Genomic DNA, 24,982 nt, shown 5'->3' on the forward strand with positions numbered 1-24,982 from the left:
ACACACACACACACACACATATATATAAATGCAACATGAACTTCCTCTGATCCTTATTCCAGACTATATGTCTTCTCTTTTGGCTAACTTATTTCATAAATGAAATCAAGTTTCATAAATTAAATTAATTTTAACCTTTTGTACAAATTGATATTGCCTAACGTTTTTTATAAATTAAATCAACTTTAATCTCCCTAAGAAAATGTGACAATCGACTCTCAACAAGTAATTAGTTATTAATTACATGGATGCATTAGGCTCTTTCTCACTAATTGGATCAACAAATCTTATCGTTTTTTCGAGGCAACTTAGACCAACTCTTGGCACCTCAAAGAAGTGGGCAAAGCCCCATGCCTATATATTTTGAAATAACTAACTTGTTATTTTTCTTGTAAATAGAATTTAAAAGCCAAAGCACAAGCTCTCATTCTATCTGGTGCGGGCAGTAGATTTTGGCCTGCAAGTGACCTGCCTAAGGTTCTGATAATTATTTTCTTACATCATTTTCTCCTTAACTACAAGTGAGTTCCCTCAAACCTTTTACTATGTGGGCAACAATTTTATTTATAGCCGAAATGAAATATTACCATAGCTTTGTATTAGTATATGTGCTCTATTACAATTCTATAGAAAGGCCTAAATTGAGTAAGCAAGATAACCCTTTTTCTATTCTATTTTGTCATTAACCAAATATTAGTTCCAATGAAATAACAATTAATGATTCTTGTCGAGGTCAATGGTGACGTAAGTCACAAACTGTAAATTTTTATTACAAACTAAAATGAAATTTCTCATAGTTCGTGTGTAATATAATATTTAGCTTTCTTATACATCTTACATGTGTGCATGATTGTTACCAAATTTTCAACATGTGGTCCAATCTTCTACATCTTACCGTACTTCTTATTTATTTTTGTTTCTTAATGGGAGTTTCAGGTAGGAAAACACTGAGCCACTTGTGATTCTTCATCTTTCACTGCTTGCTGAATATAAGGTAGTTTTATTTTAATTACTCGCCTTGTGGGACATGCATCTGGGTCTAATATATGAATACAAAAAAAAAAATAAGTAAGAGTATTCCCTAATCTAGCTGTAGTTGCCCTATAGCCGTTTGTTATAAATGCAACTAAAACCCACCACCTATACAAGTGTTTTTAACAACGTAGCTATAGGTCCCCTATGTAATAAGTAATAACTGTCACATGATCATAGCTGCATTTAGTTTGACTGTCTTAGTTGTTTGAAAATACAACTATAGTCACAATAAGTGAGACTTTAAAAAACTTTACATCCTTTGTTGGTGAAATTCAATTTACATTATAATCTTCAACAAATTTGTTTAAATGCCACCTTAGCTTATAAGGTTCATGGTTAGGGGTCTACTATTTTGTAGCTAGAAAATGTTATTGTCAAACAAAACATCCTCGATCTTTCTTACCCACGTGAAAATCATCTTCATATGAATACTATATTTATTGCAAACCCATCATCCAAAGACACATTCTATATTAGTAGCCAACAATTTGACAATAACCTAAATGCACTAGCATGCTTTTGGTGAAAGATAGGATTGTTTGACTAAAATTTGTCCTCTATTTGAAGAACATTTGGTTCAACAAGTTTCAATGGTCACTCATATAATTTCATCTTAACTCATTTGAAGGGTTACTGGCTATGCATTACCAAATGTTGTTGTAGGTCAGAATTTTGAAATCTTGTATAGCAATGGATAAAAGTTGGATGAAGAAGCAGAGGGGTTCAATGGAATATATTGAAGGTGTACTTAATTTTGTGGAATTTGCATCTGAACATGCAAGCGATGGGAAAATCTTTTGTCCTTGTACCAAATGTGTGAATTTGTGTTTGGTCCCGCCAGGGGTGGCACGTGAACATCTGTGGAGAAAAGGGATGCTTCAAAGTTACACACATTGGAAATGGCATGGGGAATTGGCCGATGTGCCAACGGCCACCAAATGTGGGAGTAGTCATGTGCAAGACTCCCTCGAACAATATGGTGACTTTCATGGGATGTTGCATGATTTGTGCCCCACACATGAAATGCCACCCGAACCAATGGAAGAAGGTGAAAGAGTGCAAGAACCGGCTGAAGGCCAACCAACTGATGGTGCACAAAAGTTTTACAACATGATAGATGATGTGGACAAACTCTTATATGCTAGTTGTACAAAATTTAGCATATTCTCAGCCATCGTTGTGTTGTTCCAGTTGAAGACTCTTTGTGGTTGGACGAACAAGTCATTTACTATGTTGCTTCAAGTCCTGATGGATATGCTTCCTTCAGATGCTAAGTTGCCAAAGGACCATTATGAGGCTAAGAAGATTGTACGAGACTTGGGTTTGGGTTATGAGAAGATCCATGCTTGTCCCAATGATTGTATGCTATTTTGGAAGGAGAATGTTAACCTCGAGGCATGTCCTTGTTGCAAAATTTCAAGGTGGAAAACGAATGAGGCATCCGTTACAGGTAATAATGCATCATCTAGTAAGGGAAAGAAGAAAGCTGCAAAGATCTTACGGTGGTTCCCCTTAAAGCCAAGATTGCAGCGACTGTTTCTGTCACCCGACCTAGCTAGTTCTATGAAATGGCATGTTAATGGTCGTACAGTTGACGGGGTAATGCGGCATCCTGCTAACTCGGATGCATGGAAAATGTTTGACAGTACGCATTTACAGTTCTCGTCTGACCCTCGTAATGTCAGACTTGGTCTAGCTGCGGATGGGTTCAACCCCTTCGGAATTTTGAGTACTACTCACAGCACTTGGCCTGTCATGCTAGTCCCTTAGAATCTCCCGCCTTGGCTGTGCATGAAGCGGTCATCTTTGATTCTATCACTAGTTGTTCCTGGTCCTAAATCGCCAGGGATTGCGATAGATGTGTACTTACAACCCTTAGTAGAAGAACTGAGGGAATTATGGGATGTTGGAGTAGAAGCGTATGATGCATCTTCAAAAAATGTATTCCAATTGCGTGCAGCATTGATGTGGACCGTACATGATTTTCCTGCGTACGCAGATGTGTCAGGTTGGATTACGAAGGGTAAGTATGCGTGTCCTTGTTGTGCATTAGAGACTGACTCTCAATATTTAAAAAATGGTCACAAATTCTGTTACATGGGACATAGGCGATGGTTGGGTAGGGACCACGAATTTCGGGAAGAAGATACATTATTTGATGGATCTACTAATATGTGAGTGGCTCCTATGCCACAAGTTGCCGCAAGCATAATTGTGGACACTAAAAGTTTAGTTGGACGTTGTCTGGGAAAGAAATGTCAAGAAAAATACAAGAAAAGAAAGAGAGGTGAGGCAAACCAGTGTGTTTGGAAGAAGAGAAGTATTTTTTTCAACTTGCCTTATTGGGAGGATCATAAGTTGCGACACAATCTTGATGTGATGCATATAGAGAAGAATGTGATGGACAATATACTTGGCACGGTGTTGAACTTGAAGGACTGGACAAAAGACAATTACAAGGCCCGCCTTGACTTGGCGGACATGGGAATAAGGAGTGAGCTCCACCTACGGCGAAAAGGTGATGATAAGTACACGATACCGCCCGCGTGTTTTCGTATGTCTACATTGGAGAAAGATGGTTTCTTGCAAGTTTTGCGGGACGTCAGAGTGCTTGATGGATATGCTTCCAACATCTCACGCCGTGTCAATCTGAAAGAACGCAAGATTTATGGTTTAAAGAGTCACGATAATCACATCCTGATGCAACAACTCCTTCCAATTGCTTTACGAGGATCTTTGCCATCGCACGTTACTAGGCCTTTGATAAAGTTAGCATGTTTCTTTAGGAAAATTTGTTCGAAAACCCTTACGATTTCAGATATAGCAAGTGCTGAGGCAGTCACGTTGTGTGAATTGGAACAGATATTTCCTCCATCTTTCTTCACTGTGATGGTACATTTGGTCATGCACTTGGCTACTGAAGCCAAGATTGGTGGTCCAGTTCAGTACCGTTGGATGTACCCCATTGAGAGGTAAGTCGTATGTGATACATGTACAATATAAAAGTAATGTGCGCTTTGTAAAAACTAGTGTCAATTGCTAACCTTCTCATGCGCATTATAGGTACCTCTCACGTCTTAAGTCTTACGTAAGAAATAGGGCTGCTCCAGAAGGGTGTATTGCCGAAGGATACATAGTGGAGGAATGCTTAACGTTTTGTTCACGGTATATGGAAGGAATTGAAACTATATTTAATCGACCCACGAGGACGATGGAGGAGTCAACAGGGGCGGTTTCAAGTGTGGCACTAGGCAATAGGAGTTGACCCAAGCTCATCGCTACGTTCTATTCAATTCCGACAACATTTACCAATTTCGTGAGTAAGTACTACGAACACCAATATAATTGTATGAAAATCCAATGTTCGCTATGTGTGTTAACACTAATACAATTGCCATCGCATGCAGGATGCACAAAATTTTGATGGAGGATGAACTTCGAAGGGGCCACAGTCATATATCCAATGCTATTATTCATAAGCACCACATGGAGAAGTTTTGTGGCTAGTTTAGGTCTCACGTAGGTGTCACTTCTTAAGCTTGCAACTTTCCCATAAGTAGAATGACTGTACTAATGACGATAAGTTTGTTTGGTTATATTAGGTGATGTCTATGACTGATGCTGATAGGGAAAGTACTGCACTTACTGATGCACTTGTCACACTTTCCAAAGGGCCATATACTTTAGTTAATCGGTTGAAACATTATGTCATAAATGGGTTAAAATTTAGGAGTTCTGATGTCGAGGCTAATAGAACAACGCAAAATAGTGGAGTTAGTGTTGCCACTGAAGGTGGCATTACGTACTATGGTGTGTTGAGAGATATTATTGAGTTGAATTATTCTGGTAGTATCAAACATGTGTTGTTCAAGTGTACATGGGTTGATGATCAAAATAGGAGGGGATATAAGACTGATGAGTTTGGGTTTCCTATGGTGAATTTTACTCACTCCATACATGGTGGGGAGGAAATGGTGCATGAACCATATGTCTTGGCGTCTCAAGCTATACAAGTATTTTATGTTGAAGATAAAAGGGACAAAGATTGGTATGTCGTCGTTAAAATGAAAGCCAAAGATATCTTTGATGCCGGTATTGGCCCAATTGCAACAAGGATGACACAGATGGGTTTCATGAGAACATTCCGTATAGTATAAGTGGTAATGATGTTCATAGGGATGACCTTCGTTGGGGTCGAGATGATGTGGAGGGAATCACAATTGATGCCTCTGTCGTTGGCAAAAGAGATCTTCATGAAATGGACAACTTGGATGATTGTGAGTTCATTGATGATGAGTCCAACGATGAAGATGACAACGCAGTCGAGTACAGCGATGATGAGTAGTGTAATAGGATACTGCTGTTGTATGTGTAATTATGTTATAGTTATTATTGAAATTGTAAGTAGAATTTGTAAAGGTCTATTGTGTGCAACGTTTGACAATGTTGCATATATATGTGGAAATTGTTTTTTCTTCATGTTGTTAAGAAATAACAGTTTTAACGTATATAATTATCTTTACAACTGACATTTCTTCATGTTCTTATTTCTTCATGTGATTGCTTGTTGGCTATAATTATCTTTATTTTTGTGTTGTAAAGGGGTTGGACGCAAGAATGGTGAGGAAACGTCAATTAGGGATGGTTTACGTTGGGCAAGGATCATCGAATTCCCAACAAAGGGTGGAGGCAGTAGATCAAGAAGCACATCATTCTGAGGAGGCAAGACCGGTGGGAAGTGAGGATGAGACACAGCCCCCAAGTAGTTAACATGTCACATTATCTAAAGTTTGATGTTTATTGCTAGATGCATAATTCAGTTCTAATAATCTATATGTTGAATGAACATTAGCGTAGCATTTCGGTCCACTTTGGTCCATTCAGTATATGCGGTCCACTTTGGTCTGTTTGGTCCATTCATTTCCCTTGGGTCCAATTTGGTCTGCTCTATCCATTGCAGTACCCTTCAGTCCATTTCGGTCCAATATGGTCCATTTGATCACTCCGGTCCAATTTGATCAACTCCGGTACATTCCATCCACTTTGGTCTATTTAGTGCACTTAAGAATGATAAAAGATAAGTTTGGGTTGGAATTATACATTCTAAATCTGAATTTATTAAGGAAAAATGAAGGCAACCCAAACGAAGTGAGGTTGCTCATCTTTTCAAAGTAATTGATCCCACAAAATCTTGTCATAGTAAAAGGTCATAATTTGATTTTCTTTTTATTTTTATGAGTGCCAACACATAGTTTTGGTAAAGTGCTCTCCTTTATAGTTGAAGTTACAACCTTTCTATGGGACTTATAAGTTACTATTAAGGAGAACTGGTTGGAATGTTATGAACTAGTAGTCATTCTAATTATAATGCAAGCTAGTAACCAAATGTTATCAACAATTAACTTGGTCTAGTAGGGGAGGTATTGGTTGGTTGCGACCTCATTAAATCCAAAGTGAACTGAATATGTTGCTGTAATACATGATTGAAAGTTACACTTGCACAACCAATGGGTTACATGAATGCGTGGGAGAAAGGCCTAAATTTACTCAAGTTTTGTTTAAATGAAATCATAAACTTTTTATTATTTCTGTTAGTAGGTAGATGCATAATTTTTGCGTGGTGTGATATTTTTTAGTACTTGTGAGCTTTGATAAATCAGTCCTAATATTGGTGGTTTTGTATATACAGATGATTACGTTCAAACCCCAGCACCGGTACAAAATCTAGCACCAGAAAATAGGCGTGCAAGACGTGGCAGAACAAAGTTGGCTGACATATGGGCAATGACTGGTGACGAGTACAAAATCCCATTGCCATTAAATGCTGAAGGCCAACCGATTGACCGAGCCGGGTCTTTGTTCAAACGGTGGTTGGGCTCGTTTTGCGAGAATGGCCTATTATGCCCGCTTACGCCTGCTGGGTGGCCAAGCGTTGCTGAAAAGTATAAACGGGATTGTTGGGTGGAAATTGAGGTACTATGAAAATAAAGTATAAGTTATTACATTTATAGCTGCTGTCCAATTGTAAATATCATATTCAGCCGCTGTTCTAATTAAGTTACTACATTTTGGTAACTCCACTTTTGCATTTCAGAAACGATATATAATTGATCCCACCATTGTCACACCACCCAATCAAAAGGCATGGGCAATGCATCAGCTAGGGGAAATTCGGAGAAATCGGAGGACGAAGTTAAAGAAGAAAGTAAAAAAAAAGAGGCATGACACGTGAACAGGTATTGGCTGCAATACCGGATGACGTTATGGGGGTCCAATGGAGGGAGATGGTTGAGTATTGGTTCAATGACAAAACAGAGTTACTGACTTTCTTCGTCAATCTCATCTTTGTGGTAATTTAGTCAAGCGATGTATTGTTTTGTTTTTTTAGTATTGATGGTAATGTGGTTGCAGACATTAAGTGGGAAAAACGCGGCTAGTCGAGGTAAACAGGAGGAAATAGCCAGGTCTGGGGCCAAAAGTTTTGCACAAATTTCTGATGAAATGGTAAGAAATAAACTTAGAATTCGTGAACGCCTATTTATGGTTTTAACCTCATTTCATATGCTTTAGGAATAAGGATAAGTTAGTTAACTTATCTTATTAATTACATGGATAGTCTCATCATTTCGTAGCTATTATTCATAACTTAATAACTAATAATAGACATCTGTAGAGGCCTGCTTAATCCACCAAATGATGTAATATATTGGTTGTGAGAATCCTCTAACTTATTGGTCAATATAAATTTATCTTTATCAAAACATACACTATGAATTTATCCTTTGATTCCTTTTCTTTATTTTCATTTATATGTTTATTTTTTGGTTGAGGATTGCATCATTTTTATGTTGGGCAACCAACTTTTCCACCATTTCCTCAATTCTAGTAGGGTTGACGAGTGCTAGCTAGGTTGTATTAATGACCTATTTCCAATGAAGAGAATCATTTTTCCACCAACGTAATGAAGAGGATTTCACAAAATAAACCCACAAACTCAAGAAAAATAAAAGCCGCGTTATGTTTTTATTAGACAAAGTTCACCCACTTGAAAAGCTTTGTGTTCGAACTACTTCGAAAAGTTTCCTTTTTGATTGTGTAGCCAAGCTTTGGAGAGCTAGTTTCTAAGGAAGCTTTGAAAAAAAATTTCCTATCGTAGAAGCAAGTTTTTTCTCAATTCACTATGTTTCATTTGTCTCTTAAACAAAAATAAACCCTCTAGTTGGGGATATGGAGAAGTTGCTTTTATAATGAAAATTGGAATTGTTGGCCGTGTGTACACGGTATGTGCAGCAATGTTTTGATTATACTGGACATACCTGTTAACAACATGAATGCCTTAGTGTTTAGTGTATGAATTTTGTTCGTCATGTAGGCGAAAGCTAAAGGGGCGCCCGTTGAGCGCGCAGATGTATATCAGCAAGTATACCGCACCAAAGATAGAGTTGCTATTAGTAGCCGTGTACAAGAGAACATGGTAAGCACAACTTGATCTCACGGAATTGTAGTGTATGTTGTGTTTGTATTGTTTATGGTGTGTAATATGTTGTGGTTTGGTTCTTGTGGGAAAACAGGATAGGATGGCAGCACTGTTGAATGAACAGGGCATGCGACTAGAAGGAGAGATTGGTAGTGAAATCCTCTGGTTGAGAGACGATGCGTATGCTCGGGTGATGGATCGTCCAGAGTGCCCCGGACGTGTACGCGGGGTAGGTTTTGGAATCACCCCATCAGGAAGAAGTGCCACCAACAATTCACTAACTCCATCGTCGTCAACCAGGACAACGCAAAGGATTTCAGGGTTAGAGACGAGTCATGAAGAGCTTAGGGAGCAACTAACTCAATCAGAGGCAAGGTATAGGGAGGAACTGGCTCAATATGACGCGAGGCATAGGGAGGACCTGGCTCAATCTGAGGCGAGGCATAGGGAAGAACTAGCTCAATCTGAGGCAAGGCACAAACAACAATTGGACGAACTGAGGAATTCAATGAGAGAGATGTTTGACAAATTTAACTCACTTGGCCCAGTTATCCATGAATTATATCCTTCTCAGGTAGCAAACAAATGTTATTTAACGAAACTCTACTTTTTACAATGCATTGTTATGTGATATTAATACAATGCCTTTAATATATATGTAGAGTGGCAATGCTTGATGGGAATGATGGGAATGCAACTGTGTATTCGAAGGTAAAACAAAATTTCTTTAAAAATTTCTCTAAAAACAGTATATATATACATATGTACATACCATGCTATGATGGATAAAGAAGGAACCTCAGCACTCAGTATAGTAGGAAAGAAAACTTTATGCTGGTGAATATGTTATAAAATATTATAAGTTGATTCAGGATGCATTTCGAAGGTTTTGGGTTTTGATATAGTGACTACTCTAGAGTATCGCATTCTTATTTGGCACTTGAAACATGAAAAACACACTTGCTTGGCATATGCACATCTCCATGACTAGACACATGAAAAATAGGTAATGTAAAGGGAAAAAACAATAGCTCTCATTATCAATCTGAACCATGTATTGCTGAACTTGATTGAATTGAAAGTTTTGACTAGATTTTTTTATTCTCTCTATGTTTTAACGAAGGGTAAATTGACTACACAACTTACTACACTACTCTTGTTAACGAATAGTTGAACTACAGCTAGCCTTCCTCTCATGTTACTAAGTTGATGAAAACAACATAACTGATATGGGGCATAGATTGATTCGTAGTACTATATTTTCGTTGTATTGTATTTTTAATTGAAATGAGCTCTCCCTATTTTTAAATAATTTTTGTCCCTTCCATTTTGCCATTTGAAAAGCGAAATCACTCCATAATTAGGCAAAAATAATGTCAAATTATGTCTCTCTCCGTCATAACATTATTCTGCCAAATTGTTCCATGATCATGCCTTTTGATACAAATGTTTGAATTTGAACTAATGTTTAGAGTATTATGTATTGCAAGCAAAAATTTGGCAAGTTTAACTTGACAAAGAATAATTTGTGCAGTTTTACCATGAAGTGGACAAGAAAGCGTATGTCAAAATGGAGCCAAATGCCACTGAGGAAACTCTTGATGCCTTACAACATGTTGTCATTCTGAGCATGTTGTAAACTTCTTTGTGAATAGACGCAGCTACAAACGTTTGTATATATATTTTTGTTAATAGCCGGTTTGGCTATTTGTGATGTTGTTGGCTGTGGCTGTGGCTTTTTTTGATGTTGGAAACTGGTTTATTTTGGCAATTTTTGTGTTGTCCACTTGTTTATGGAACTTGTGTTGGGAAGTTGTGATAGCAGGGAACTTGTGTTGTGTTGTGATATAGCAGGGAACTTGTTTGTTTTGATAAGTTGTGTTGTGTTGGAAACTTGTGATAGCAGGGAACTTCTGTTGTGTTGTGATATACTGCAGGGAACTTGTGTTGTGTTGGAAACTTGTGATAGTAGGAACTTGTTTATTTTGATAAGTTGTGTCCATGATTTGGAAACTTGTGATAAGTTGTGTTGGAAACTTGTGATAAGTTTTGTTTGAAACTTGTGATAGCATGGAACTTGTGTTGTGTTGTGTTGAGATATACAGCAGGGAACTTGTTTATTTTGATAAGTTGAGTTGGAAACTTGTGATGTTCACTTATGACTGACGAACTTGTTTATTTTGATAAGTTGTGTCCATGATTTGAAAACATCTGATAAGTTGTGTTGGAAACTTGTGATAGCAAGGATAAATCAATTCAGTTGTGATAACAGGGAAAAACGAAAGAAAAAAAACAGGGAAGAGGGAAAAAAAAAAAAAAAAAAAAAAAAAAAAAAAAAAAAAGACGCTATAGCCGCGTTTTTTATAAACGCGGCTATAGTTCTAGGCTTCTCAGCTGACAGAGGGCTATAGCCACATTTTTTATAAACGCAGCTATAGTCCGCAGCCTGTAGCCGCGTTAATAACCGCGGCTCAAGCGGGTCTGTAGTCGCGTTTTTGGAAAACGCGGCTATAGGTCGCTGACTATAGCCGCATTTTTCTATAGACCTGATGCCTATAGCCGTGGTTCAAAAACCCGGCTTCAGGTCTAGTCTGTAGCCGCGTTTTTAAAATTGGAAGCTTCAAGAGTTATAACAAGAACACAAAAGCAAGATCAAATTTTTTTTTTTTTTTTCATGGTGCTTAGCTCAAAAAGTTTTATGTATCTCCTTGACTCTCTATTTTGTTTCTCCAACAACTCAATTCGGATCAAGGCAAGCAATTATTGTACTTTTTTTCTTTGGTTTTCAGAAATTTATTTTAGATATGGTATTTGGGTTCTGATATAATTTGGTTTATGCATGTTTATCGTGGCTAACTTTACCGTTGCCTTGGTTGAACTATAGAGAGATGGTTGTTGTTGTGGGCAATGAGGGGGTGGTGTGACAGTGGAAGATTAAGCAGTATGTGAACCTGCAATTGTTGCTGCTTTTATCGTCACCACTGCCCTTAGCAGGAGCACTTGGTTTCTCCGCCATGGACCTTGACTTGAGGAGGCTGAGGTTTTTTTTTTTTTTTTTTTGGGTTTCATTGATGGTAGGCTTTGATTCTAGTAAGATGGTTTTTTTTTTTGGGTAGGTTGCTGTGTTTATGGGTTGCTGGGTTTCTTTGAATGTTCTCGAACCTATAATTGAAACACTATAAACTTTCAGTCCCAGCAAAGTTCTCATAGCTACACTCAGCAACTTAATTCAACTCTATCTATCTCAATTTTTAGGGTCATAATTTCTTTAGCCAGGCAAGTAAAGTAGTAGTAAACTAAAACATTCAAATGTTGCAGTAACTCATTTGTGCAGTTTTTTTATCTATCATATTGTAAAGATACAACTGTAAATGGATTTGGATTTTCAGCCCTCCCACAATACGGTTTAAGGCTTTGCATTTACAATAGAATGTACATATACAAGAGTTTGAATTATATTGAATACAAATGAGTTTGAATTACAAATAACTCTATCTAACCGTTATCTTATCCCACACCAAATCTTCACCATTTTTAAGTTTTAGATCTTGATTTTTATAATTTTCTTATATTTTTTGTGTTTTTAACTATGAAAATATAGAGGTGAGTTACGGAAGTTTAACGGAGTGAATCTCAGGTAGATAAAGTACTAACTTTTAAACCAAAAATAGACAACTTAAATTTTGGTTAAACTATAAGTAAGTTGTAATTTACCTTTAGAATATAGAAGATTTATGAATATCTAAAATGAATTATTATATTTCAATATAATGTGAATCGAAAAAACATAAACAATAAACACGATAGCTTTCCAATCAAGTTTCATCAGTGTTTGAGAGTGTTTCAAAATTAACCCTCTCTAAAAGTGTCATTTTCTTCTTTACTCCAAAGAACAAATTGAACATTCTGAAAGCATTGTCAAAAATGGTTTCCATATATTTTTATTTTAATCCCATAAATGGATTTGTCAATATTTAAATATAAGAATTGGAAAACCTGAAATTTCAAATGTCAATATCTAATCTTATTAGGTTGGTCATACTTCTTCCTCCTTTTTTTTTTTTTTACATAAAAATCAAATTTTGATCATATATCTGCCTATGCCTCAACTGTATCCAACGTTGCTACTCCTGCTTTATCCCTACCACTGCAAAAATACACTATCAGCTTATCCAATCGCCATGTAGGTTTTCCTTGAGAAGATGCAATGTGCAATAGTAATAATGAGAAAATCTAAAGATAATCTCTAACATGGATTTTGGTGTTTCCTTCTTCATAATAATTTCATTGATAATTATTTTTAGTTGAAATGTGTTTTACATGTTTTCCCCTATGTTCACATGAATGCCTAAATAAGATAAGTCTTGAAGCGTTTAAAAACCCAATCATCCCCCTTAAAGTGTATTACAATTGTTATGCGCTACAGTGTAATATATTGTTCAAAGTGCCAACTATATTCTCTTATCAATATTATTAATTTTAGGGGAAAGGTTTAAATGCCTCCGAAACTCTTAAATCCTATTGTATGATGCTATATATGTATGACATTATGTTGTGATTAATAAAGTTATTTTATTATTATCTAAAATAATGGTAACATGAATATTTAGACATTAATGATCATATAATCTATGAGATATATAGTATGTTATTTAGTCACAGCAGATATAATAAGATGCATAACATAATTTATATATATATATATATATATATATATATATATAATTTAAATACTATTGATAGTCATTTTTATATTTTGTTAACTCTTTAAAAAAAATTTGTAAGGATATTATTAGTTGTAAAATGTAAATTGTCTTTTTTTTTTTTTATAATTGTGAAACACTTTTTTTTACGATTCATTTATACTAGATTCTTTGATTTTTGTACTTAATAACTTACTTAGATAAATATTTATGATGTAGTCTCACATTTAATTATAAAATTAAGAAATAAAACTCTTTAAGAGTAAATAATTTAGAACATATGTCGCAAAATTAGAACTTTAATTTGCAATTCTAATTTAAGTTTCTCTGAACTTCACATAATATATATATATATATATATATATATATATATATATATATATATATATATATATATATATAACTAGTATGTAACCCATGCAAACACATGGATATATTTAAAATTAAGCCAAATTTTTATTATAAAATATAAATAATTAGTCTTGTAACACATGCATACATATAGATGCATATAAAATTAAACACAATTTTTATCATAAAAATATAAATAATTGTCAATGTTTTTTTAAAGTAAAAGTAATTTGTCACATACTAAAATTCTTACCAAAATTTAATACTACTTATGATTATTTTTTTTGAAATTTTTAATAAGATAGAACATGTAATGATCTTTGTTGTGTAATGACTTTTATTGAATGTTGAGGGCGTTTTTATTTGTGTATGAACATATATTTATTAGAAAAATAATAATTTTATCAGTGCTAATTGTGAGTGAGATTCATTAATTAGATAATGGCATCACTCTAAAAAGAAGAAAGAGAGACCCATTATTTTTTTTATATCCTTCTTGGTAATTTTCTCTCAACTTCAACCAAATCAAATGCTCATTGTAAACAATACATGTTAATAGAATTTACCAAAACTCGAACAGATTATTCAATTAATACTTAGAAATTTATTAAAATAGCGATTTTTTCCAGCAATAAAATTTCAAACAGTTATGACAGTAGAGTGCAACTGATACTTATTCTCTTACGAGTTGTCACACTATTTCAGAAGTTTAACTCCAACTTGAACTCCTTTCCTATAAGAAGTGACAATTTTGAGACCTCTACAGTATGAAATCCCAGGCTGTCGAAGCTTTCCTTTATAACTGAGTTTCCATTCAAGTTTGTTCCATTTATAGTTTCTATTTCATATCTCTTCAATCTCTTACCCTTCTTCAATCCTATGAAAACCACTTTATCTATGATCCACTTTTGGCTTAAAGCAAAACCTCCATTCACAACTTGTGATTTAACTGAGACTTTATTCCCTATTATTCCACCATAAAATCTCACTAAACTCCAATTCCCATCTGCTCCTCCCATCTCAACTTCCTCTCCATCATCCAAGAAAACTTCTCCACTGCTATTTCCACCATTGCTGACAACCACCAAGAGTTGGAATGCAGTCTTCCGAGCTGCTTGTGTTGTCATGGCCTCTCCTTGCATGGCCAGAATATTACCTTCCCGAACATGCACGTTTATATGATCGGGTGGTGCATCAAGCTTGATATACTTTCCTGATTTAACACCCAACGAATGGGAGTAGTTAAAGAGGTCAAACCAGTTTCCTGCAGGGAAGTATGCATCAACTGAAACAGCTCCTGACTTCAATACTGGTGAGACCATTACGGCTTTACCAATCAGAAATTGTGCACTGATTTCGTAAGTGTTGATATCTTGAGGGAAAGAGAAAAAAAGGGGTCGTGCAATGGGGGTTCCTCTTTGGTGTGCTTCATACATTAATGTGTAAAAGTAGGGGAGAAGCCGATAGCGAAGCCCAAGCACCTTCCTAGCTATTGCAGCAACTGAATCCCAAAGGTAGAGTTCTTGACGAATAGTATACTTCTCAGAGTGATCTCTTGCGAAGGGATAAAAAGCCCCTAGCTGCATTTGGAAAAAGTACAGATATTAGGTGCATAAATATATTCAATCAAATAATAAGAACGATTTTTCTTTATTCCCTATTAATAGCACTCAGACTTCTACGCCTAATCACTTTGTCTCTCGTAGCATTTGCAAAGATATTCAATATATTTCTACAAAATGATATTAAAAAACCAGAAAGATAAACATGCAGAGAGAGAGTGAGAGATTGCCGCCAATGTTATACAAACTTTGGAAGCATCACTTCTTATAAAATAACAAACAAACAATAAAATTGAAACAGCTATAATACATTTTGGTTTCTCATCAAAATTAAACAAACAATCAATTTGGTCCCTAACTCCCTATAGTTAATTTATACCATATTATCATTAAAGCTTTGGATTATTGTCAATATAGTCCTTTAGCCTAACTCTATTCACTAAATGCCATTAAGTGTCACATGAATAAAAAAGAAATCAAAATCATATCAATTTGGTGAAAATGTTATAAGCATAAAAGGGTAAATAAAATTGTAATATTGTGAGAAAAAATCACGTTAATTTTTTGTTTTTCAAGCGAGCATAGGAATTCCTCTTCATCATCATCCTCATCTGCTTCATAGGGAAGTTCATTGGGATCCCCAGATTCAAGCAACATGAGTATGAAAAGATCACTACCCACCAACAGTAACCTTTAGATCAATAAATATTGCATGACCATAATGAAAAGATCCATAGCTAGTATTCAGAGTTTCTTCATCCCAATTGAGCATAAATAGAAGACGCTCCATAGCAAGTCCAACACCCTCACCACCCATGTCAAGGCCTACTTTGACCACAGCAAAAGAACAGCACCAACCCTTCCTCCTCCACTATGTCTGTCGTGCAAGTGCCCTCTAACCCTTCTTCACTATCTTTGTTAATGACAGGTGAATGTTGAGACTTGTGCACTCGATATGGGTGTATATAGATCATATGACACTTAATGGCACTTAATTAACAGAGCTGAACAGTATGACAACAATTTAAATTTGAAGGGATCAAAATCACTAAAATTAGAACTATGGGTCCGTTTGGATAGAACTTATTGCTGAAAACTGAAAACTGAAAACTGAAAATACTGTAGCAAAATAATTTTAAAATGTGTGAATAGTACCGCGGGACCCATTTTTAATGAAAAAGTTGCTGAAAAGTAAAATTTGTGGGTCCGTGAACAGTGCACGAATGCACTGTTCACAGAAAATTGGGTCAACACTTGCGGCTGGAGGAAAAAAAAAAAAAAAAAAACAAAACACAAAACGCGGACGCAGAAACGCCTATCCAAACTCCACCTATATTGTTCAAAGAGCAACAAGTCTAAAGTTAGTGGGAACAAAATATTACTTAATAAAGAAAGCAGAAGCTGGGGGGGGAGGGGGGGGGAATGCTTCACATAATCAGGTCATACACTCCCTTTATCTACTACAAAGTCTACAAAACAGTAAAATATCATATCAAAAGCTAACTAGAGCTTGAGAGGAAAAAAAAAAAAGTGCAATATCAACTAATCGTTTTGACATCTATCAATTTTTACCTGAATCCAACGCCCACAAAGTTCTTCAGTTGTATTTCCTATAAAACCACATATATCTGCTCCAACCATTGGGATGCCAAAAAGTCCAAAATTCAAAATTCCCGGAATTGAATATGCCAAATCATTCCATGTAGCAGCATTGTCTCCAGTCCAGTGTGCCGTGTACTTGCCAGAGGTTACAAAAGTTGACCTGGCAAGTATAAATGGCCTTTTACCAGTCACATTAATTAAGGCTGCATTAGTGGATTTGGACTCTAGGAGTCCGTATAGGTTGTGGGCATTGTACTCCGTAATGTTACCCCAGTGTAAGGATGTTGCAGGGACAGTTCTATTATTAATGGGCCGCGAAACTCCAGCATTGTTAATTTTGTAGGGAGGGTCATCAAGAGTAGAATTTGGAGTAGGAGGAGAAGTTATAAAGTTAGAAATCTCATTCATGTCAAGCCAAAGACCATCGAAGGGAAGAATATCTTGAAATCTTTTTACCTCGCCACCCCAAAATACTTCACTAGCTGGATTTAAAAAATCAGGGAAGTAGACTAGGCCAGGCCAAACTTGGCCCAAGTAAGGGACACCATCACGTTTTATGAAGACATCAGCTTGCATTCCCCTTGTGTAGGTTCCATCTGTCTTATTCACACTGATACCTGTAAAATAACACATTTTTACATTAAATAAGAGAGTGAGAATAGTTACAGCTGAAGAAAACAATTGCATGTCAAGTAACGCATACCAGGATCCAAGATGAGCACATATTTCTGATCATTTTGATGAAGAGTATCAACAAATTTTTGCATTTTGTCCAATGGGAAGTTGATGGGATGAAGGGTAAAATCCTTTAAGCCATCCATGTAATCAATATCTGTCCACATAACTTCAAGTGGTATACCAGCTTTTGCATAGCCAGCAACCACGCCTTCAAGGTCAGCCACATTCTTGTAACCCCATCGACACTGATGAAATCCTTTACATAAAGTTAACAATAATCACTTGGGTTAGAATTTCTTATAAAGTATGTCATGATAAACACATTGCAGGTCAGATCCTAATTTGGAGTGAGTCACTCCAAGTGACGATTATATTGGCATACAATTGAAGCCTGAATATAATGGAATGTCTTAAAAGTATCTTTAGAAAAGAACAACTCATTACGGCAATTAATTTTTTCAATTGGTCCATCAAAAAGCCTTGTTTCAAATTCACATTACATCTTCTAATGTCACACTTTTCTTTTTCTTTATAAGTACTCTGTAACCCACTATGTTCCCAATAGAATTACATATGGTGTCTTTCTATAAAGGTGACTATTACTGGTAGTATTCATTAAACTTCAATTTGGTCAGGATTTGTATTGCCCTATGTGATGGACCACTACCTAACTTCTGAATTGACATTGGGAATTATAATAATGCAATATCTAAGAAAGCAGTGTAGAAATTGAGAATAGAAATAGAGTCACATCTGGATTTTTAGAGACACTTACGTACGATGTACTGTCTCTTAAGCTTTGTCACTTTTATGTATTGGGTCACACATGGATACAGGATCATTATGCACACCTTGCCAGGCATGCTACTCCTTTGTTGATCGCAAAAAGAAGTTCATTAATGTATGCTAAACACATCTAATGTTGAAGTGTACTCATAAAAAAATAAAATAAAAAATCTAATGTTGAAGTGTGTCAAACGACATTCTTATTTTAGCTCTTAACTCGATGGAATTGAGTTCTTTTGGAGTCAGAAGTGATGGCACTATAGGTTGCATGTATAACCAATATTTAGAAATAAAATAAAAAGTTAAAGAAAGTATTACATATGACATGATATATGAAGGTAATGTTGTAAATTCATAATTCCAATCATAAGAATCACAAATTAATATGTTTATGCATTCATTCTTAAAACAATTTATTAGATTTGAGTCATTTGACCATCCATCAATATTAAAAAGAATGTTGACTATTACAATCCAATCTACTCATTTGAAACTAAATTGATGAGATTTTAAGAATTCTATTGCAGAGTTATCTAATAAGAACTTCAGTTGTGAAGGCTAAGTTTGTAAATGTTACCTTGTAAATTTTGCAAAATCTTCAGCATTTTTCTATTCAAAACTGAAAAGGCAAACAAGACAAGAGCTGAGAGAAGAGAAAAGTTACCGAAGGACCAATAAGGCATAGGCGTGGGGCGGCCGATGAGTTCCGTATACTGCTCCATCACCAACTCCGGCAATGGCCCAGCAAAAAAGTACAAGTCAATAACCCCACCAATCACCTTATACGTAATCCTATCACCACTGTATATCACATCCATCCATTACTATTCAGCAGCAAAACACCATGACTTTGAATGGCCGGTGATGATGATGATGATGATGATCTAGCGTCCATGTAAAACGGGTGCGACCCATAAAGATTGACATCGAGATTAGCACTGGCGATATCGGCGTTCCACAAAGTGAGCGTCTGAGTGTCATCGGGAACAAGCTTGAAGGACCGCTTGGTTTGCTCCCCAAGGCCATAGAGTGAGGACTTGGTTTTGGGGAGCGAGGAAGAGAGCTCGATGTACTGATTTTTGAAGATGAAGGGAGTGGAGGCGGTGTCGAAGATGGTGTCGTTTGTGGATTTGCGGGTGATGGAGAAGGTGAAGGGAGTGGTGGTGTGGAGAGTGAGGATGAGGTCGGAGTTGGGATCGGAGAGGGAGTAGGAGGTGGTGGAATGGGAATGGGAATGGGAATGGGGTGGAGATGACGGAGTTTCGGGGAGAGAACGGTGTAGTGGGGAGTGGGTTTGGCGGGGGATGATGTCTTGTGGGATCTCCCATCTGCGGTGGTCGGAGTCTTTTATTTGAATTCTCAGCCGATCCTTGGTTTCAAAGCTGTGGACAGACAGCTACCGATCAGCCAAAATTATTGTGTTAATTATCAGGCTGTGCCCAAAAATTTTAAAAAAAAACCCGCCTGACCCGAACTGACGCCACCCAATTTGTGCCAATCCATTAAGTGAGGTGTGTGCTGGTGTGGGCTGGTTTGACAACTAATTTAGTGTCCACTTATATTTATGAAATTTGAGTACGTGTCAAATAATAGATACCCTTTACTTTACTTTACTTTACAAGACATTAAGTGTGCGTTTAGATACCGTTTATTTTGTTAAAAAATAAAAATATAAAATAATAAAAATATAAAATTACTGTAGAGGCACGAATTAATATTTATTGACCTAAATGCACAATACAAAAGATGCTGAGCTGAAAAAAATAAAATAAATAAATAAAAAAGTAAAAATGCAAAAGCAGCAGACGTGAGACATATCCATACGGAGCTTAAGTTAAAATTGATCATAAACATAATTTTAGTTATAATTATAAAACAATTTTACAATTATAATTAAAATCATGTTTTGATTATCAAAACATTATTTTAATTGAATTGTGTACGATAATGTATAACTTAGTAGGGAAACAATAATTAGCGAATAATTTTTTTTTTTTTGAAAGCTTTCAATTTTAATTACATAAAACTACTTTTAACTTAAATTTTTTTTTTTTTTTTTTTTTGTCCATAAAGGTTCTACCATTGAAAAATAATTTATTGTCCAATGACTTGACTGGCGGGTTGAACCGGGAACTGGACATTAATCCAATCATGTTGTCATTAATAACCAGAAATGAGGGAAAAAAGTAACTTCATCTAAAAACTGCCAATTCGATCACTAAAATCGAAAACGGTTCCGGTTTGACCAATTGTGGAAAGGTCAGGCAAAGTGACAAAATAAAGCATAAAAGCAGAACACGATACACCATGGAACTGTGTTTCCCAAACAAAATGCAAGACTTTTTTTTTTTTTTTTTTTCCGTGGAACAAAATGCAAGACTTGATCTATGTAATGGAAGAGCCATGTATGCACCAACAACAATTTTTTATATATACTTTTAATTTTTTTTATATAAGATCTAGCCTCAATTAAGTTTATAAGTAGGTAAAACTTCTTCTTAAATACTTGAATTTTAACTTTTGCCTTGTATACTTCACAAATACTTATATTTGTAAAATAACCATTACTCTAAGAGTGAGCTGTGTAGCAACACTTCTTAATTGATCTGGCTTTTGCGAGTTTAGTAGATTGGTGGAAGATGTTCTAATAAATGGTGAAAATGTAAATCTGGCAGCAGCAGCAGTGGCACTAAAGTGTGGCTTTTGTTTTTTTGTTTTTGATGAACAAAAGTGTGGCTTTTAGGCTGCGTTTGGTTGAGTGTAAAATAATTTCAGATGAAAATATTTTCAGGAAAGGAAAATATTTTTAGGTGTTTGGTGGCATTTTAAAAAATACTTTGGAAAATATTTTCAAGTGTTTGGTAACATTCTAAAAATGCAAATTTTTTACTGATTTTTCACATTTTCTCAACCATTTTCTCACATTCCAAACAAATTTTATAATAGAACATTACAATCCATCAACTTCTAAACAAACAAAAATCAAATAAAACACCATGGTCAAATCATTCGGTCAAAAACTGAGAGAGAGAGGTGAGACAGGGAGGAGGAAGAGTGAGATCGGTGGGTCACCGCACGTCGATCTCGCCCGGCGCAAGCTCGACGGCGGGCCATTGGATTGAGAACGGCGTGATCTTGGCTTCACCGGCGTGATCTGACCGATTCGGCTCTCTCTCTCTCTCTCTCTTTTTTGGTGTGGGTCGTTGCTCTCTCCCTCTCCTTCTCTGTTTTCCAACGAAAAACTCCATTTGAAGATAAAATAGACATGGAAAATGTTTTACGGGTGGGAGGGTTTATTTTACGGTCAATGGTTTTGATTTTCCGTTTGACCAAAATTTTAGGTGTTGCCAAATACCCGCAAATGCTGAAAACATTTTCTGAAAGTTATTTACTGTTGAAACAATTGGAGCCTTAAAGTCATAAATCCAACCCTAGCAATATCAGATGATATAATCCTCACCGTTCAATCATTCAATGGTACACCTGTCAATATGCCTCCTATGCCTCCTTATTTAAAATATTCTTAGACGCGTGATGCACTAGTAGATCCCAAATAATAAAGTAATAATATCAAGTTGCAAATGCTTGTATCAAAAAAAGAAAAAAAAGTTGCACATGTTACAATATTCTGTGATAAGATAGTCTAATCGTGCAGGAGAATTATCATTATACGTAAATTACTTTTTGATGATGCGAAGAAAATCAGTAGGCTGGATGCTTCGGACTGGAAAGGACTACTGGATCTTTCTACGGCCTGAAAAAGAAAGAAAAGCGTATCAAAGGCGACCGGGGCTGCCGGCCAAAAGTCCTCCGATGGCAAAGTTAGTTTTTTCCTCTAAGTTATTTGAGTTCCAACTTTTTTGGAGTAAAAACTGAACATACCTTGGGTTTGTCTGAAACGGCCTTTATATAGTGTTATCATAGGCGGTTACCAAAATTGGAACTTCTCCTGGCTTCAAAGAGAGATAGAAATCAAACGTAACTTGCATAACCGTCTGGAAGTTATGCTCTTGTTTCACAACGGATACCTGGCGGTTACGCGTGGGATAAGGGATTATCATATCTCATTTGGAGATTTTCCTAAGTGTGACACCCTCGTCCTTGAGTTCCTCAGTTGGGCGTGCTTTGTTTCACACGCGGGGGCTGCCTCGTCTAACGGGTGAATTTGCTCAAGACGAGGATGTCGACACTCTGGACGAGTGCATCACTCTGATGGTGCGTACCTCGTCTTGAGCTCTTCTTCCCTGGACGAGGCACTTGTAGGTAAGTTTCTGAGTGTTTATGGTAGTAGGTGGGCTATGGACGACCTGTATGGACGACTTGGAGATAGGCTATATTATTCCCCTATCACTTTTAATATTTAAATAATGTTTAATAGACAAGTTGTGCGTAAAATTATCAGCATTATTAAAATTATGAAAACTTGTTAACTTTTTCAAAGTTAAATATTCACATAACTTTTTTTCTAGAATGATAAATATACACATAACTAATTGGCAACACTTTATATTTTTATTACTTAAAAATTATTAATTAAAGTTTGTAGTATAACTTTAGTATTTTTCATAATTCAAACATTTATTTTTTAAGCAATTAAACAGTTGAAATTCAACAATCACATCAGTTTATAAGTTTTAAATAGTATAGTTTGTAATATTTTTAGCATTTCATGAAGAGGCCTAACATGAATAGAGTTGTTCTTATAAAATAAAATTTGAATTCTTATCCATGAATGTCCAGGCCTAACATTCTTATCAAAAAAAAATTTTGAATTAAAAAATAAAAATAATAAAGTTAACGTGTGTCAGGTGGTAGTCTGAGACTCTTGAGTGGTCTTGTCTAAGTAAGACTAGTATCTCCCATTTGCATTTTTTGAAAAAAAGATTATTAAAAAAAAAAAAAAATGTATGGCCGCATGAGTTAGTGGGTTACAGTCATGCCACTTCGTTTTTTGAAAAAAAAAATTAAAAAAAAAAAAAAAATGCACCATGAGTTAGTCATTCTCTTGCCACTTGCGTTTTTTGAAAAAAAAAAATATTAAGAAATAAAATAAAAAAAATAAAAAAACGATGTCTGTAACTGTTTGAGTCAGTCATTATGCAAGATATTTTTTTTCTCTTTTGATCTCAGCCACAGACATCTTCTCTCTTAAGTTGTTTTCAACGCAGATTTCTCCTCTTTACTCTCATTTTTCCTCTTCACTCTCTAGACTTTTGCTCTTCTCAAGTCTCACACTCTCACCTCTCAGACTCAGAAGTCAAAACTCAGTTTTCTGGGTTTGATTTTAGTTTTAGATCTCTCTTTTTCTATGTGTGTGCGATAGACAGGTGGCCACCGACCACCGCGCCGACTAGAACCACCACCGATGTTGCCGGAGAACGGTTCCTCAGGCGCGGCGGCGGCGGCGGCTCGGGTTTTTAGGAAACCGAATGTTCTGGTGCGGTGCAGAAACGGCCACAAAAACCGGCCGCACCGCACCATGTACAGCCTGTTTCACATGCTTAACAGTTAACAGCATTGGTAACTTCCAAAAAAGTTAACAGTGATAATATGAATATAAATATGATGAGCAGATTTTTTCAGATAATGCACAGAGAGCAATAGCATATAAGCAAGCATACCTGGCAATGAAGTTGAGATTCTGAATGTCAGGCCCAAATATGGAGGAGCTGTTAATGACGCCAAGATATGCGGTCAATGATTTGCCGGAGGGATCAATAGACACGGATCGTATTCTGTATCCATGCCCAGCTGGGACTGCATCTTTTTCTTCTAATCTGCCGTTTGAGCGGGGCAAGTAACAAACCAAGATACAGAAGAAGATGAAAAGTAGAGTCTGGTTTTGTTGATGATGATGTTGAGGATAAGATAAAGCTATTGCTTTATTTTTTTTCTTCATTGTTCCTATTTTCTATAGTGAGTTCACTTGGGTCCTGGAGCCTTTTACAATTTGTAGTTTTATACTGATGTAATCATGTATTAACAGTGAAATACATGATAATGATATCAATAATTTTATAATCAATTTAGGGACTGGTTGGTTGGATTGAAAAAAGGGACGATGAAAAATAGGAAAAGGAGATTAGAATAAAAAATAATATTTTTTACCATTTGGTTGAGAGAAGGAAGGAAAAAGAAAAGTTATGGATTCATAAGTTTTTTCTCTTCCTTCTTTTTAAATACAATTTTTTTAAATTAAGAAAAATATTAGAGTGTAAAGTGAGAAATTTGTTTTGACAAAATTACCGCCATTTTTTTGATTTTTTTTTTATTTTAACATGGGAAAATATTTTAATTTTTTTGGTTTTTTTTTTCTTTTAACTTTTCTACTGTAAAGTTGGTTTTTTTTTTCTTTTTCTCTTTTGACTTTTTTACTGTAACGTTGTTTTCCTTTTCTTTTTTTTAACTTTCTTTTGTTTGGTGGGTTATTCTTTTCTTTTCTTTTTTATCTTTTATTATTTTTTAAGAAAACACTTTTAGATAATTTTTTATATATTTTTTTTGAAATATTCATTTTTATTTATATATAATTTTTTTTAAAGGATAATGTATTACTTTTTTTTTTTTTTAAAGGGATATAATGGTAAATTTAAACTTTTTTTTTCAACCAAACTAAAAAGTTTTTCATCTCTCTACTTTTCTATCCTCTCAACTAAACACAACTGAGAAAAATTAAAAACTTTTCTATCGTTCCACTTTTCCATCCTCCTTCTATTTTCTATCCTTTCACTTTTCCATCCTCTCAATCAAAATATAAATAAATTTTAAAAAGGATGTTGAAAAAATTA

The 24,982-nt window shown here is 35.5% G+C and overlaps 2 protein-coding genes and 1 pseudogene across 2 annotated transcripts; 2 read left to right on the forward strand and 1 right to left on the reverse strand.

The window, feature by feature from the left end:
- The first annotated feature begins 1,725 nt into the window (after positions 1-1,725).
- On the forward strand, positions 1,726-2,805 carry LOC142635574 (uncharacterized). Its single transcript, XM_075809710.1, has one exon. The coding sequence runs from the start codon at positions 1,726-1,728 to the stop codon at positions 2,803-2,805; it is 1,080 nt and encodes a 359-aa protein (XP_075665825.1).
- Positions 2,806-2,826: 21 nt separating this feature from the next.
- LOC142635575 (uncharacterized) lies at positions 2,827-5,380 on the forward strand. The gene is made up of 5 exons (XM_075809711.1): positions 2,827-3,058; positions 3,425-4,007; positions 4,099-4,267; positions 4,638-5,083; positions 5,212-5,380. Exons 1-5 carry the CDS (start codon positions 2,827-2,829, stop codon positions 5,378-5,380), a joined length of 1,599 nt encoding a protein of 532 aa, XP_075665826.1.
- An 8,767-nt stretch (positions 5,381-14,147) lies between these two features.
- LOC142633706 (alpha-glucosidase-like) lies at positions 14,148-24,100 on the reverse strand (annotated as a pseudogene).
- Positions 24,101-24,982: the final 882 nt, after the last annotated feature.

This window comes from Castanea sativa, chromosome 5 (genome assembly GCF_040712315.1).
Source record: "Castanea sativa cultivar Marrone di Chiusa Pesio chromosome 5, ASM4071231v1".
Taxonomy (NCBI): domain Eukaryota; kingdom Viridiplantae; phylum Streptophyta; class Magnoliopsida; order Fagales; family Fagaceae; genus Castanea; species Castanea sativa.

Coding starts and splice junctions, on each gene's coding strand:
- LOC142635574 (XM_075809710.1), top strand. CDS start 1,726: ATGGATAAAAGTTGGATGAAGAAGCAGAGGGGTTCAATGGAATATATT.
- LOC142635575 (XM_075809711.1), top strand. CDS start 2,827: ATGAAGCGGTCATCTTTGATTCTATCACTAGTTGTTCCTGGTCCTAAA. Junction 3,059..3,424: donor GTCAGGTTGGATTACGAAGG/GTAAGTATGCGT, acceptor TGATGCATATAG/AGAAGAATGTGATGGACAAT. Junction 4,008..4,098: donor TGGATGTACCCCATTGAGAG/GTAAGTCGTATG, acceptor TGCGCATTATAG/GTACCTCTCACGTCTTAAGT.